General features: G+C 48.4%; 1 protein-coding gene across 6 annotated transcripts in view; it reads left to right on the forward strand.

The window, feature by feature from the left end:
• The window catches only part of LOC119181314 (uncharacterized), a 119947-nt gene that overhangs the window by 57481 nt on the left and 48760 nt on the right, over positions 1-13706 (forward strand). For 3 of the 6 annotated variants that reach the window (XM_075875952.1, XM_075875953.1, XM_075875955.1), the window contains exons 2-3: positions 27-152; positions 2016-2147. In XM_075875952.1, the coding sequence (XP_075732067.1) occupies positions 27-152; positions 2016-2147 (258 nt within the window). The remainder of the gene's footprint in view (positions 1-26; positions 153-2015; positions 2148-13706) is intronic. The other 3 variants (XM_075875954.1, XM_075875956.1, XM_075875957.1) reach the window with 1 other exon arrangement.

Consider the following 13706-nt stretch of genomic DNA (forward strand, 5'->3'; position numbering starts at 1 on the left):
AAGGCGCGTGGCTTTCCTATTTGCAGCGAGCGTCTTGCTGCTGCCATGTGGAATGCTGCAGCGGAGGGGATGCCTCTACCGGCACCAACGAGGACAGCGGTCGGGACGTGTCACCCATGTCGCCACCATCACCCTTGCCCCCAACACCCCAGGTCTCTCTCTCTCTTTCTGTCTTTCTCCCTGGTGTGGCATGCGTGTGCACCAGGCTTGTCCTCGCTAGTGAGTCCTGGGAGCCTGTAGCTACGTTAGTTGGTCGACGCTGCTTGTGCATACAGAAGCAGAGGACCCCGTTGCATCTCCTCGTTTCTTCGCTGCCGACTCCGATGTAGTAACATAAAAGGGGCGCGGCAACACATTTCCAAGTAATCATCTAACAGGCCTTAAATGAGCATCTAAATAAGCTTATTGCTTCATGAATCGACCGCCGCAAAATACAAACAGAGTTATAAGGATTTTCTGCTCGTTTTCAGACCTTTCCATCTCCTTCTATAGAAGCGAGTGTGCATTAAGTTATCTAGTAAGAGGGACGACAAAGGTGCAAGAAGATGCGTCCCTTCTCCGGTGCATGTCATGGGTACCTTGGGTATTTCTTTTTCATTTTGTACAGTGAAAGCTGTTATGAGATTACAACAGCTGTTTTTGGCACCGTAGTTGTCTGCCACTATTATTGGCAGTGTCTGCAACCGATATCGTGTGAAATAAAAGAAAATATCCAGGACAGAATGGGATTCAAACCTCTGCTCTCTGTGTAGCAGCCCAGTGTCTTATTATTTTTATGTCATACACGACACCAATAATGTGTGACTAAAATTCGCACAGCAGCTTTATGGGGTATGCAATAAGTGTCTGATTGTACGTCTTATAATCGCCACAGCAAATGCCTTGCACTTGCTTGTAGCCCTTATCTGGATCATTGCATGTTAGTACGAATTTTCTTTGAGTTCCTTTTGCTTGTTACTGAAAGTTCACCCTCCTTTATGATTTCTCGATTATCTTTTTTTTTTTATTCCTATCTCCCTTGCCATTTTGCAATTTAGTTGCATTTTGTTTATCGAACCTTCAACTAGCCTTTGGCTACAGTTCCATCAAGTGTTTGTGCCAGGCGATTTGTAACGTGCAAGTAAACAATCATTCATTCATTCAGAAGACACCTCACTCCATGTCGTGACCTTCTATGCTTTGGCATCCTTTTTTTCTTCGTTTCGGCTGCTGCCTCTGGTTCAGATATACATCGATCGACACTTTCTCATAGATCATGCTGTATTTCTTTTTCGTCTTTCTTCCCCCAATTCCCCCCTTTTTGTTCTGCTGTATATTCAGTGTGAACTGCAAATTTTATATATAACGTGCACCCTATTGTATGCATTAATATGAAACCTAGAGCAAGCGCCCCTACCCAAGCTAGTGCCCCCTCTCCTCCCACCTTTATTATTATTTTATTCAGCCTGTTCTCTGCTGCGGAATCCTGCAGCAGTGGTTTCTAGGAAACCAAGTTCTAAGAGTCTTTAAATAGATTTGTGTGCAATTTCTCGGTACTCTTACAGTGGGGTGCCTCAGAGTTGCATTCTGAGTTTTTTCAAATCGTCGGACCATTCGAGGACGTCTATTCCCCCTTGTCATGGCTCATGAAATTTCTCACAAGGATTCCTGGCAGTTTAATAAATAGAGTTAATGCGTGTGCATTCAATAAAGCATTTCTTTAAGAGCATGCAAGGAGCATGTGGGTGTGCATTCTCTATTTTTCGCGGCTCTTTCACGGCCATCTTAATTTTTTTTTCCACAACCAAGTAAGGGTGTCCCCCTCCATATCTTGTCATATTATCTTTTACCAAAGGAGAGGGGGGGGGGGGGGGCAACTGCTCAGGATTTTACTGTAAGGTGAATGCTTAAATGACTTGACGGGGGCAGGGGCATCGTCAGGCTGTTAAAGCTTTTAGTCTCTGTCTCTACAAGAAATTCCTAGAAAAATAAAAGTTATTTTATTGATTGATTGATTTATTTATTGTGTTTTTCAGGAGAAAAAGCTGAGCTCGGGGTCGCTCGGAAGCGGCGATGCAGCAAGGCCGAAACAGGTGACCGTCACGCACCCTGGGACAACAAAGCCCAAGCCAACTTCCAAAAAGAAGGGCTCCATCCAAGCAGATCTTGTGAGTCGCTGCTATTGCCGTGGCAACTTGTACTGGCGCGACAGGGGCCATTGTCAACCCTTCTTGCCTGGGTTGCACAAGGCGTAATGTGGGGTACGCTGTTAAAGGGACACTAAAGTAAAGTACTAAGTTTTGTTAGATTGGTTGTTTATCCGCGTGGGAGTACATTGCTGCTTTTTACGTGCCAATAAATGAATTTTTCTCATCGGAAACAGTCACCGGACATTTCTAGTGCAGCTGCTAAGTTTGAATTGCCCACGCAAATTATATAACTTCACGCCACCTCTTCAGATGTTGATTTCTGCGAAACGGTGGGCCTCTGAGAGCTCCACGGCTCTAATATGCAGCAGTAACTGAGGCTTGCTGCACGTTTAGCTATTGTAAAAATTTGTGCTAGCCATTTTTTTACCTGTAAGCCACTCAGTAGATAAATGATCAGACATAATTTTTTGAGGTACCCGCAGAAGATGGCAAAGGGATGCACTCCAATTTCCAATTTTGCAGTTTCCTCGCCAACAAATGCTCTGTTTTTATTAGGAATGGTGAATCGCTTATTGCATAAGCCTAATCTTTCAGTATAGCTCTACTTAATAATACCCTTTAGTTTCCCTTAATGTGCAAAGATACAAGTCAGTTTGTGTGGGTGTGAGTTAACCCCGAGTTATCACCTCTCCCTGTGGCGATACACGTTAAGATGAACAGTGGTAAGATGTTGGTTCTATCTAATGTGTCCTTGGAGTGTGATATGCTTTCTGGATGCATACTAGTCAATGAGAGAAGTACTGATGGCAATCTTCGAAGCTGACTTTACTCATCCATACGAATCTCCTGTATACAGAGATGGCTCCAAGAAACTGAGAAGTCTAGGAAATGCTGATAAGATATTTTATTTCAACATTAAAGTCAATTTTCACGGAGCACCTACTGATGTTTACACTAGTGTGAAATCGGGCTACTGTAACTTAACGCAGCAGTGAACAGCTAGTTGTGATGGCATCAGGAACCAAAAATGTGCATAACTAGTATATCAGAGCAGCCATGGAAAAGCCATGATACCTCACGTGAGCATGTGACGAGGAGCTGTGACGTGTTATGACGTCATGGTGTCGCAGAAATGGAAACTAGCTCGTGAAAATCCGTAATTATTCAGTGCGCGCTCATGCTTACCAGTACATTTTCTGGGCTCTTGAAAGGTGAGCTTTTTTTTTATAACAAAAAGTGTTGTTTTCGCTTCGGTACTCCTTAAAGGTTGATACACCATGACATCAGGTGATACACCATGTCTTGGTACATGCATTTTTTTTTTCACTCATGGCCTCGGCTTTGAAAAAGATGGCTACCAGGATATTTTGTTCCTCTGAAAGTCCTGTGCGCAAATGTTTTTATTAGCTGTAATTGCTAAAAACAGCATGGCTGCTTCATTTTCACTTGATGGAATCTGCATGGCTGCTTGCGGTTGCCCCATTTTTGTATGTTGGAAGTGCCTCATATCGTACCAAGCAATGCATGATCTTTTATTCACGTGTGCTGCAATGAGGAGAAAAAAAATGACGGGAGTTATAATTCGATGAATGTTGTTGTAGTGTCAAATAGCTCATTGCGTCAGGCACATTTCAGTTGGGAAGGGGGAGTAAATGAAAGAAAAAAAAAAGCTTGCACACCGTGCACGGGGTGTGCTTTAAGGAACACTGTGTAGTAAAAATCGGTTGTGGGGTACCACACTGTGATGTGCCTCATAACCCGATCATGGTTTTTGCACATCAGAGGAAATGTAATTCTGAAAAGCCTTTATTTGATACAGCGTGATGGGGCTTTTATTACCGAGTCAACCAATTAGAAGCCTTCGGAATTTCCAGCTAAGGTATGCTGCCCCATTCTCTGTGTTTAAGCAGAGCACAGCCAGTGATTAGGAGGTGACCAAAGTCATGGGGTCATACTGGAAATGATACGCCGTAATTGTGAACCACAGCACCGTACCATATCATCTGTTGGGTGAAGGAAGCAATGTTTCATGTGTATCTACTTTATGTTTGTTATCTAGCTGATATCAGTACATATTGAAAGGCATCAAAATTAAGTAATTGCTATATTTTTATTTGAAAATTGCCAGTAAGGCACATTTCGAGAGCGGCACTGCGCTGCCACAAATGTCGCCTAAAGAGACTGGGAGCCAATTTTTATGCTACCTATATTTGGCACAAAGGAAACCTCACCGGTCAGAGTGTTTAATCACCAAATGGTGATGTGGAAAATGCCACAATACATTTGTAGTCAGAACGTTTCTATCTGGGGCAAATATGAAGTTGTGTGTACACATGACAACCCAGGCTGCGAACAGTTGGTGCAAGAACGGTTCGTGGTTGAGCGTTGCAGTTTGCTGCATGCGTGTGCACTCCACACGTGGAGACAGTGCCGCTTCTCACTGTGCAATGCCTTTTACCTCACAAGCAGGCCAAAATAGAGCAGAGATGGGTGTTTATTACTATATTATAATTTTCTGGACGAATTATGGTGCACATGCCAGCATCAAACTAAATGACTACATACAGCAAAGTGACTTACTCCATAATTGAACTTGAAGACTCTTCTGCTAGGTTGGGCAACATGCCAATTTTTGGTTACTATTAAACATGGTTTAAAAATATGAATCCTTCTCACTGTGCAAAAAGAATGCTAGAATCTGTCACTATATTTCACAGTCTTTTCATTTCTGCCAGAATCTAATGACACGTTCTCCCCAGCTGGTCCCTTTGTGTAGCAGAACTCTGGATCCCCATTTTCCAAGCGAGGTAAAAATATGCACAGCCTTTCACAAGTCCACTTGGTCTTGACACAACATCCACAACGGTTGTGCCATCCTTGTGTTTGGCCAAGGAGGTTTGCCTCTAGCTGTTAAAACAACTGCGAGAGTTGTGCATCAGGGAGCAGTTCTTATTCCTTCTATGAGACGTCTCTTACAAGCCTTGCTCTTGTTTTCCTATTACTTCCCATTCCAATGTGGGCATCTCATACCCAGTTGCCAGTTATATCGACCCCTCCACTGAAAGGGTTCTAACAGTATCACCATTATTAACTTCACCATCTGTTCATTCACCATTCACAGCCGATGATTACAAACTGCCGCTGACACTGCTGTGCTTCGCTTCGGTAGTGTCTGCTGACAGGTGCATGGGGTTAGGCGTCAATGATTTCTCGCAAGGACTTCCATAGGCATCTGTACCACGTGGCTTAATGCTCCTGCAAGCAGCTTGTGTGGCAAAGTCTTCTTCACTGACCTGTGGGCTGTTCTGAGGACAGTTGCCCGTGTGCTGGCCTCATGGACCTAAACTTCCTGCCCTTCATCGAGAGTGCGAAATTGTGAACTGTAAAGTGTCTGTTGAAGTCCCGTGCCTGGCATTACTTTTGCACCCTGTCTCTGTCCTTGAAGTATGTGGCTTGCAGCCAGTTGGGAGCTCGCTTGGCTGCAGATGTTGCTAGCTGAATTTGAAAAGAGCGCCGTATGGGGAGTTCAGCGGGACTGTAGCGATATATTCTTGAGGTACTTCTTTACATCAGCAAAGCCATTTATGGGTTCTTGGCTTTTCTCTGAACATCCATACGATGGAGCATTCACTCTGCTTCATTATTCGACTGGGGGAAGTGAAGGCTACACGTAGCAGGTCATAATTCGTAGCCCTTGACAGGAAGTCTTGGTGAAAGCCTTTGAGAAAAAATCAATGTCTATTGTTGGCAACTACTGTGCCTGGTATACCATGCCTGGTGAATATGGTCTCAAGCATTGTGACGTCAATCTGTGCAGATGCCGATGAGCGTGTGGTGACTTGCAGTGCCTAGGCTAGTAGTCCACGACGATCAGAAATTCGTCGTTGTCCAGGTGAAACAGGTCTATGGCCACGTATTTCCAGGGAAGCATGGGCATTGTTGCGCACACACCACTGTCGCCTACTGCAGTTCTCACATAGCTGCTGAGGCCTGGCCACCAGGTAGACTTGCTGACGAGTGGCAAGCACGGGTTGCCACCTTCGTGACTTTTGTGGAGGTAGTTCACTATGTCTTGACTCAGTATTGATTGTACAAAACATTTTTCCATGAGCCGTTGCAGCGGGACAAGTTGCTGCAGAGTTTCCAATAGTAAGTCATCTTTTTGCACAATCTGTCTGATTTAGGCCAGCCTGTGGCACATTAGGTGTTTAGTGCATTCCCCATCAAATCGCCAATGAGCTTGGAAGACTTTGGGTGCACAGCTGGGTAGAAGGAAGAGCCTGCGCAACTTGTGACACCAAAAACTTGACACTGTGGGCAGATGCAGGAAATCCTTAGGGTTCAGAATCTTTGGAGAAAGCGTCTGCTGTGGCTGGAAGTTTGCGAGGAACATGCTTGACTGTAAACTGGTCGTGCGAGGGTCCTATGCGAAACTGTTGCACTTGAGGAGGCATGAGGTCCAGGCTGGTGGATACTAACAGCTTGATGAGCTGGCTGGTTTTCAATTTCAGTGAAAGCTGAGGTCACGCTAGAACCCATAAGCGTGGCTGAATGGTCAGCTAATCTCGGTAATAAAGGCAGAGCATACTGTGATAAGGTTTGTTTGCCGTTCCGGCGGCCGGGGGCGTCGATGTTGCAAGGAAATAAATACGGCGCACATGACCAGCCAGTCAGTGTGGAACCCGCCAACGTACGTGTGTGTGATTCGGTCCAGCGACCACATGGCCCAGGACTATCCGGTTATCACAAGTGGTGACGAGGTCGACTGACGAACCGGACGGGCACAGCACAATCACACGTCGTCATGCCTGTCGTCGGGAAGCTGGATCCGTTCGACCCGAGTACATCGGAGTGGGCGGAATACCGTGAGCGGGCCGAGCTGTACTTCATCGCGAACGACATCTCGAGCGACAAGCAGGCAGCCGTATTTTTGACATGCTGCGGTCCAGAGACTTATTCTCTGCTATGAGGCCTCCTAGCACCAAGCAGGCCCGCCCAAGCAGGACTAACCGAAATTTTTACCACACTTGGCAAGCACTACGCCCCTCGCGTATCAGAAGTAGTGGCAAGTTTCAAGTTTTTCTCAAGACATCGAAAAGAGGGGGAGACCGTAAGTGACTACGTTGCCTCGTTGAAGAAATTAGCCGAAGACTGTAATTTCGCAACATTTGGAGAGCGCATGTTGCACGACCAGATAGTCAGCGGAATCAATGACGTAACCATGCAAACACGGCTGCTGGAAACGACGTGTTTAACCTTCGAAACTGCAAAGGACACCGTCGTAGCTATGGAGGCTGCGCGTAAAGATTCACGCACATTGAGCTGTCAGCAAGCACAGCTACTATCTCACGAAGCTCCAGAGCAAGCGAACGTTGTCACCTCGGGGAAAAATGATAGCTGTTGCTTCCGTTGCTAGGGAGGTCATTCTGCGCGTCGGTGTAAGCACGGCAGCACAATCTGTCACAACTGCCGCCAAAAAGGGCACCTTGCAAGAGTTTGCAGAGTTCAGCCGGGAAGTAGAAATTTCGACCAGAGCCAGTCTAGTCGCGTGAACAACCTGGGCGACCTGCCTGTCTCTGCTGAAGAGCCCGAAGTTTTCGACTTGTGGACGCTTCACACAGCTAGTTCGGAGCCAATGCGCATAGCGGTTGAAGTTAATGGCATAATGCTCGATATGGAGTTGGACACCGGCGCTAGTGTGTCGACCATTGATGATGGCAAGTTTGCCGAGCTTTTTCCGTCGGTGCCGTTGGAACCATCGAGTGTGCAGCTGAGAAGTTTTTTCGGCGACATGAAACGCGTCCAGGGAAAGCTGGAAGCAATAGTCAAACTTGGCGACAAGGAGTGCCAGCTACCACTATTTGTCGTAAAAGGGGCGTGCCCTACGCTGTTTGGACGAAGCTGGATGAAGGCCTTCAAGCTAGGCATCGCTCAGACGGAGGGAGTCAACGTCGTGAAGTCTACGGAAGACCTGGTAAGCCAATATCACGAAGTTTTTTTGGAGCAGCTTGGCACGTTTCACGGCGTTACAGCGTCTATATCCATACAAAAGGGTGCGAAGCCACGTTTTGTCAAGGCACGTCCGATACCATTTGCTTTGCGCGATAGGGTTTTTGAAGAACTACAGAGGATGGAACGGGAAGGCGTTATCAAACCGGTGAAAACATCTCAGTGGGCCGCGCCCATCGTTCCTGTATTGAAGCGCGACGGCCGGGTTTCGGGTCTGCGGCGATTTTAAGACTACCATAAACCCAGTGACAGTCGTCGAGTCCTACCCTATTCCTAGGATTGAGGAACTTTTTGCGCGACTTACAGGGGGCAAGAAGTTCACAAAGCTTGACTTGCAAGATGCCTACCAGTAGGTTCCACTCGATGAGGAGTGCCAAGAGCTAGTCATCATTAACACTCCGAAGGGGTTATACCAATTCACAAGGCTGCCGTTCGGGGTTTCATCAGCTCCGGCTATATTTCAGCGAGAGATGGAAAATCTGTTGCACGACCTTGACCATGTCGTAGTGTACTTTGATGATATTCTGGTCACAGGAACCAGTGACAAAGAGCATTGGGAAAATTTGGGCCGAGTGTTGGATCGCCTGAAGACCGCGGGACTGCGACTGAAGTTATCCAAATGCGAATTCATGAAATCAGAAGTCCAGTACTTGGGCCATATCATTAGTGCGGCTGGGCTGCGTCCAAACCCGGCTAAGACTGAAGCAGTGCTGGAAGCCCCCGCACCCCGAGCGGTCAAGGAACTTCAGAGTTACCTCGGGTTGGTTAATTTTTACAGAAGGTTTTTGCCGAACCTTTCTGCTGTATTACAGCCGCTCAATAGTTTGTTGGCGTCGGGAACACCATGGCGCTGGGAAACTGATGAAAAGCAGGCATTTCGGAGAAGCAAGGAGCTATTGGCCTCTGCTGCTGTATTGGCACACTTTGACCCAGGAAAGCCAACTGTGCTTGTTACTGATGCATCTCCCTTCGGGATTGGAGCAGTACTGGCGCAACGAGAGTCATCTGGAGAAGAGCGCCCCATTGGTTTTGCCTCCCGCAGCCTGGCAACCACGGAGAAAAACTACAGCCAATTAGATAAGGAGGCATTGAGCCTTGTATTTGGCGTTACAAAGTTCAGGCAGTACTTGTGGGGCCGGCAATTCGAAGCCGTCACAGATCACAAACCGCTGCTCGGCCTGCTCGCAGCAGACAAACCAGTTCCCGAATCCTGTTCTCCGAGAGTGCTAAGGTGGGCCTTGCTGTTGTTGGGGTAGAGTTACGACCTGAAGTATAGGCCAGGTTCACAAATTGCACATGCTGATGGGTCAAGCCAGCTACCTCTGCGAACTGCCGAATTTGTTGTTGACTGCCCTGCCGAAGTGTTAATGCTGGAAGGAGTATACCCAGGGGTGCTGTCGTCAAATGCTGTTGCGGCAGCCACCTCCAGAGACCCGGTGCTGTCACAAGTAACAGCAGCGTTGTGGTCAGGCTGCCAGATAAACCTAGGGTCAGAGGGAAGACCCTACGAGACGCGCTTTCATGAGATGAGCGTACAAGGGAACTGTCTATTGTGGGGCAACAGAGTCATTGTTCCAAAATCCTTGCAAAAGGAAGTCCTCCAGCTGCTGCATGAGAGTCATCCAGGACTGTCCAAAATGAAGGCAGTTGCGCGTAGCCATGTGTGGTGGCCTAGCCTGGATAATGATATAGCGATAACCATTCAAAGGTGCCGTATTTGCCAGGAGCATCAAAGAGTGTCACGACCAGTGCCTGTCATGCACTGGCCGTTCCCGGAGAAACCGTGGTCACGGCTGCATGTGGACTATGCCGGTCCTTACAGGAACACCTATTTTTTTATCGGAGTCGATGCATTTTCGAAGTGGATTGAAGTGTTCCCGGTCTCTACACCCTCGGCTGAAGCAACTATTTCCTGCATGCGCATTATGTTCACAAACCAAGGTCGTGTCGGATAATGGGCCAGCATTTACCAGTGAGCTTTACTCCACATTCCTCAAGAAAAACGGGGTGAGGCGAATGCTGGTGCCGCCGTATCATCCAGCGTCAAACGGTGCTGCAGAGCGGGTCGTGCAGACTGTCAAAAACAAGTTGCAGAAGGCTGGCCCTGCAGATATACGCACTCAAATTGCCCGCATGCTCCTGACATACAGGTCAACGCCTCACGAGGTCACGGGTTGCTGTCCGTCGGAGCTGTTGTTGGGGCGGAAGCTGAGGATTGTGTTGGACCTGCTACACCCAGACCTCAGGACCAAGGTGCTACAAAAGCAACTTAAGCAGAAAATTAGATGCGACCAAGAAACAAGACCCAGGGTTTTGGGCCACCCGGGGGACCAGGTGTTCGCAAGGAACTTCCGTCCAGGACCTGCGTGGCTCCCTGCAGTCGTCACCGAACAACGCACTTCGTCCATGGATGTTCTACTAGAAGACGGACGACGGTTAACTCGACATCTGGATCACATCCGCCAGGCCCCTGAGGAACTGAGTGCAGACAACCAAAAGTCAGACAGCCCAGTATCTACCGGTCTTGCTTCAAGCTTGGACGTGGGTCAGACGCAGCTAACTGGTCCTGCTCCGGGCTTGGACGTAGGTCAGAGGCAGCTATCTCCGGATCGTTTTCACGACACAGAGTCTAGGCAAGATCCCAGGGAAGACGTGGCGAGGGAACCGGAACTTGCTGTCACAGCACCCAGTACTCCTGTCCTGCGTCGAAGTACCAGAATTCGTCGACCAGTATCGCACTACGCACCTTAAACAATGGTTTGCAAGCATTAATAAAGGGGGGAGGGATGTGATAAGATTAGTTTGCCGTTCCGGCGGCCGGGGGCGTCGATGTTGCAAGGAAATAAATACGGCGCACATGACCAGCCAGTCAGTGTGGAACCCGCCAACGTACGTGTGTGTGATTCGGTCCAGCGACCGGCATGGCCCAGGACTATCCGTTTATTACACATACCTGATGCGTTTTCCGCAGCGTAAGATGACACGAAGCAATGGCTGATTTCACCATTTATCTATTGCTGTTAGGATAGCGAGCAAGTAGCAAGTGCAAGTTCTGGTAAAAATTCGCGGTTGCGTCTGCATGGGTGCTGCCGCGTTAATTTGTAACCAAGGCTATATTGGTGGTTACTGATACAATTAAAAGCATACAATGTAAATGTGAAGAAGAATAGATGTATTCTGTAGCACTGCGGCGTAGTAAGTGCCAAACAAATGAAAATGTCTCAACTGTGTGATCCTTTGGACAACTGTATATAGAACTATATTTTGCTGCACAAGCGTCTAAGATGCTTAATGCTGCTGCTAGCAGCTTGTGATAGCGAGCAAGTAGCAAGTGCAAGTTCTGGTAAAAATTCGCGGTTGCGTCTGCATGGGTGCTGCCGCGTTAACTTGTAACCAAGGCTATATTGGTGGTTACTGATACAATTAAAAGCATACAATGTAAATGTGAAGAAGAATAGATGTATTCTGTAGCACTGCGGCGTAGTAAGTGCCAAACAAATGAAAATGTCTCAACTGTGTGATCCTTTGGACAACTGTATATAGAACTATATTTTGCTGCACAAGCGTCTAAGATGCTTAATGCTGCTGCAAGCAGCTTGTGTGGTGTTGTGTTCCAAGCACCCCTGTGTCACGAGCGAGCCTTTGAACCGGCGAAGCACCGGTTGCTGAAACTGCTTCCAGATGTTGACTCCTCCCCTTCCCCCGCTCGGCGGAAACGAGCCACCGTCGTTTCCCCCGGCAGTTCGGCTGCCGCCTCCATCCGAATAGGAATAAACTTGTTTTTAACCGTTCGAGGCTGTCTGAGCTTTTTGGACTACCGCGACCAACGCGTACGTCTATGGGCCGACGACAACGCCGGACATAACAGTGGCGACGAGGATGGGATTTGGACCAACGCTACGCAATGATATTGACAAGCTACAAGCTATGGCTACGCACGGGCTCCCAAATCGGCTACCCGAATTCAACGGCTCATCATGGTCATCGTGGTTTGGACGCCTGCAATTTTACTTCGAGGCTGACAACATCACTGATGCAGCAATGAAGAGGGCCAACCTGCTAACACTGTGTGGGGAGCAGACATACAACACAGTCTGTGCCCTGATTCAGCCACGCACTCCAGCAGCCGTTGACTACGACGACATCGTAGCAGTGCTACAAGAGCACTATGACCCAAGGCCATCGGAGGTCTACTGTCGAGCCCGCTTTCAACGGCGAGACCAACTGGAAGGCGAAAAAGTGGCCGAATACGTAGCGGCTCTCAAAAAGCTCACTGCTGACTGCAATTTCGGGACGTTGACCGCGACAGCTGCAGCTACTGCGCAGGAGGGAGGATCGACTGCCACACCTGCTAACACCACTATGCTCCCCTTGGACGTTATGTTGCGTGACCGTTTTGTGTGCGGACTGCGTGACGCAGGCCTACAACAACGCCTGTTCGCGGAGACGGGTCTCACCTTCTCCAAAGCCTACGACATCGCCCAACGAGTGGAGAGCGCCGGTCACCAGCAGAGGGATATTAATGTCGAGCCGGTGCATCACACCAGTCAGCAGTCAGGTCATTCCACGTCTAAGGCGAAATCAAGCAGAAAGACACAGCGCTGTTGGCCATGCGACAACATGCACGATCCCCAGGTATGTCGATACAAGACAGCGACCTGCAATTTTTGCCAAAAACTGGGACACATTGAAAGGGCTTGCATCTCGAAGCGCAAACAGCTCGGACCGAAGACTTCAGTGCAACGGAACAACAATGTCGACGCACAGAAGGGCCACACGCAAGATACCAGCCGAAAAGCACTAACGTCATCGGCACTATATGACTTAAACGTCGTTGTGAACCTCGGAACGAGACCGAAGATTACAACTGAAATTATGGTACACCAGCGCCCTATCAGGTTTGAGGTGGATTCCGGAGCAGCATGTACGCTCATCAGCGAGGACACTTTTCGCGCTACTTGGCGTGAGAACGCGCCAGCTCTCCAGCAAGACGACACGCAGCTGAGAACGTGGTCCGGACATTCCCTTCCACTGCTGGGCTGTGCCAACGTAGACGTGTACTACAACGGGCAGACCCATCAGCTCCCCTTGCTAGTCGTCCACGATTCTGGATCAAGCCTTTTAGAACGAAATTGGTTCACCCCCCTTGGAGTGGTCATTGGCGGAGTTCACCATACACTCAGTTATCCGTCAGTGGAGCAGCTTCAAGATAAGTACAAAGCGGTTTTCTCCGAAGAAATACCAGGGAACAACGGACCTCCAGTCACACTGGAGCTGCGGGAGGATGCGACGCCGAAATTTTTGAAAGCTATGTCGGTGCCTTTCGCCCTACGAACGTCAGTCGAGAATGAGCTTGACCGACTGCAGGAACAAGAGATCATCGAACCGACGCAACATTAGGAATGGGCGACACCACTCGTTGTCGTCCGAAAAAAGAACGGTACCCTTTGCCTCTTCGAAGACTACCGGAGCACTGTCAACAAAGAAAAGCTCCCGCATAGCAGGAGAATTGAAAGTGGACAGCACATATACGCCCGCCAGTTCCACAGAAAGCCCGGCTGGGTTGAG

The sequence above is a fragment of the Rhipicephalus microplus genome, chromosome 10 (assembly GCF_043290135.1).
Source record: "Rhipicephalus microplus isolate Deutch F79 chromosome 10, USDA_Rmic, whole genome shotgun sequence".
Taxonomy (NCBI): Eukaryota; Metazoa; Arthropoda; class Arachnida; order Ixodida; family Ixodidae; genus Rhipicephalus; species Rhipicephalus microplus.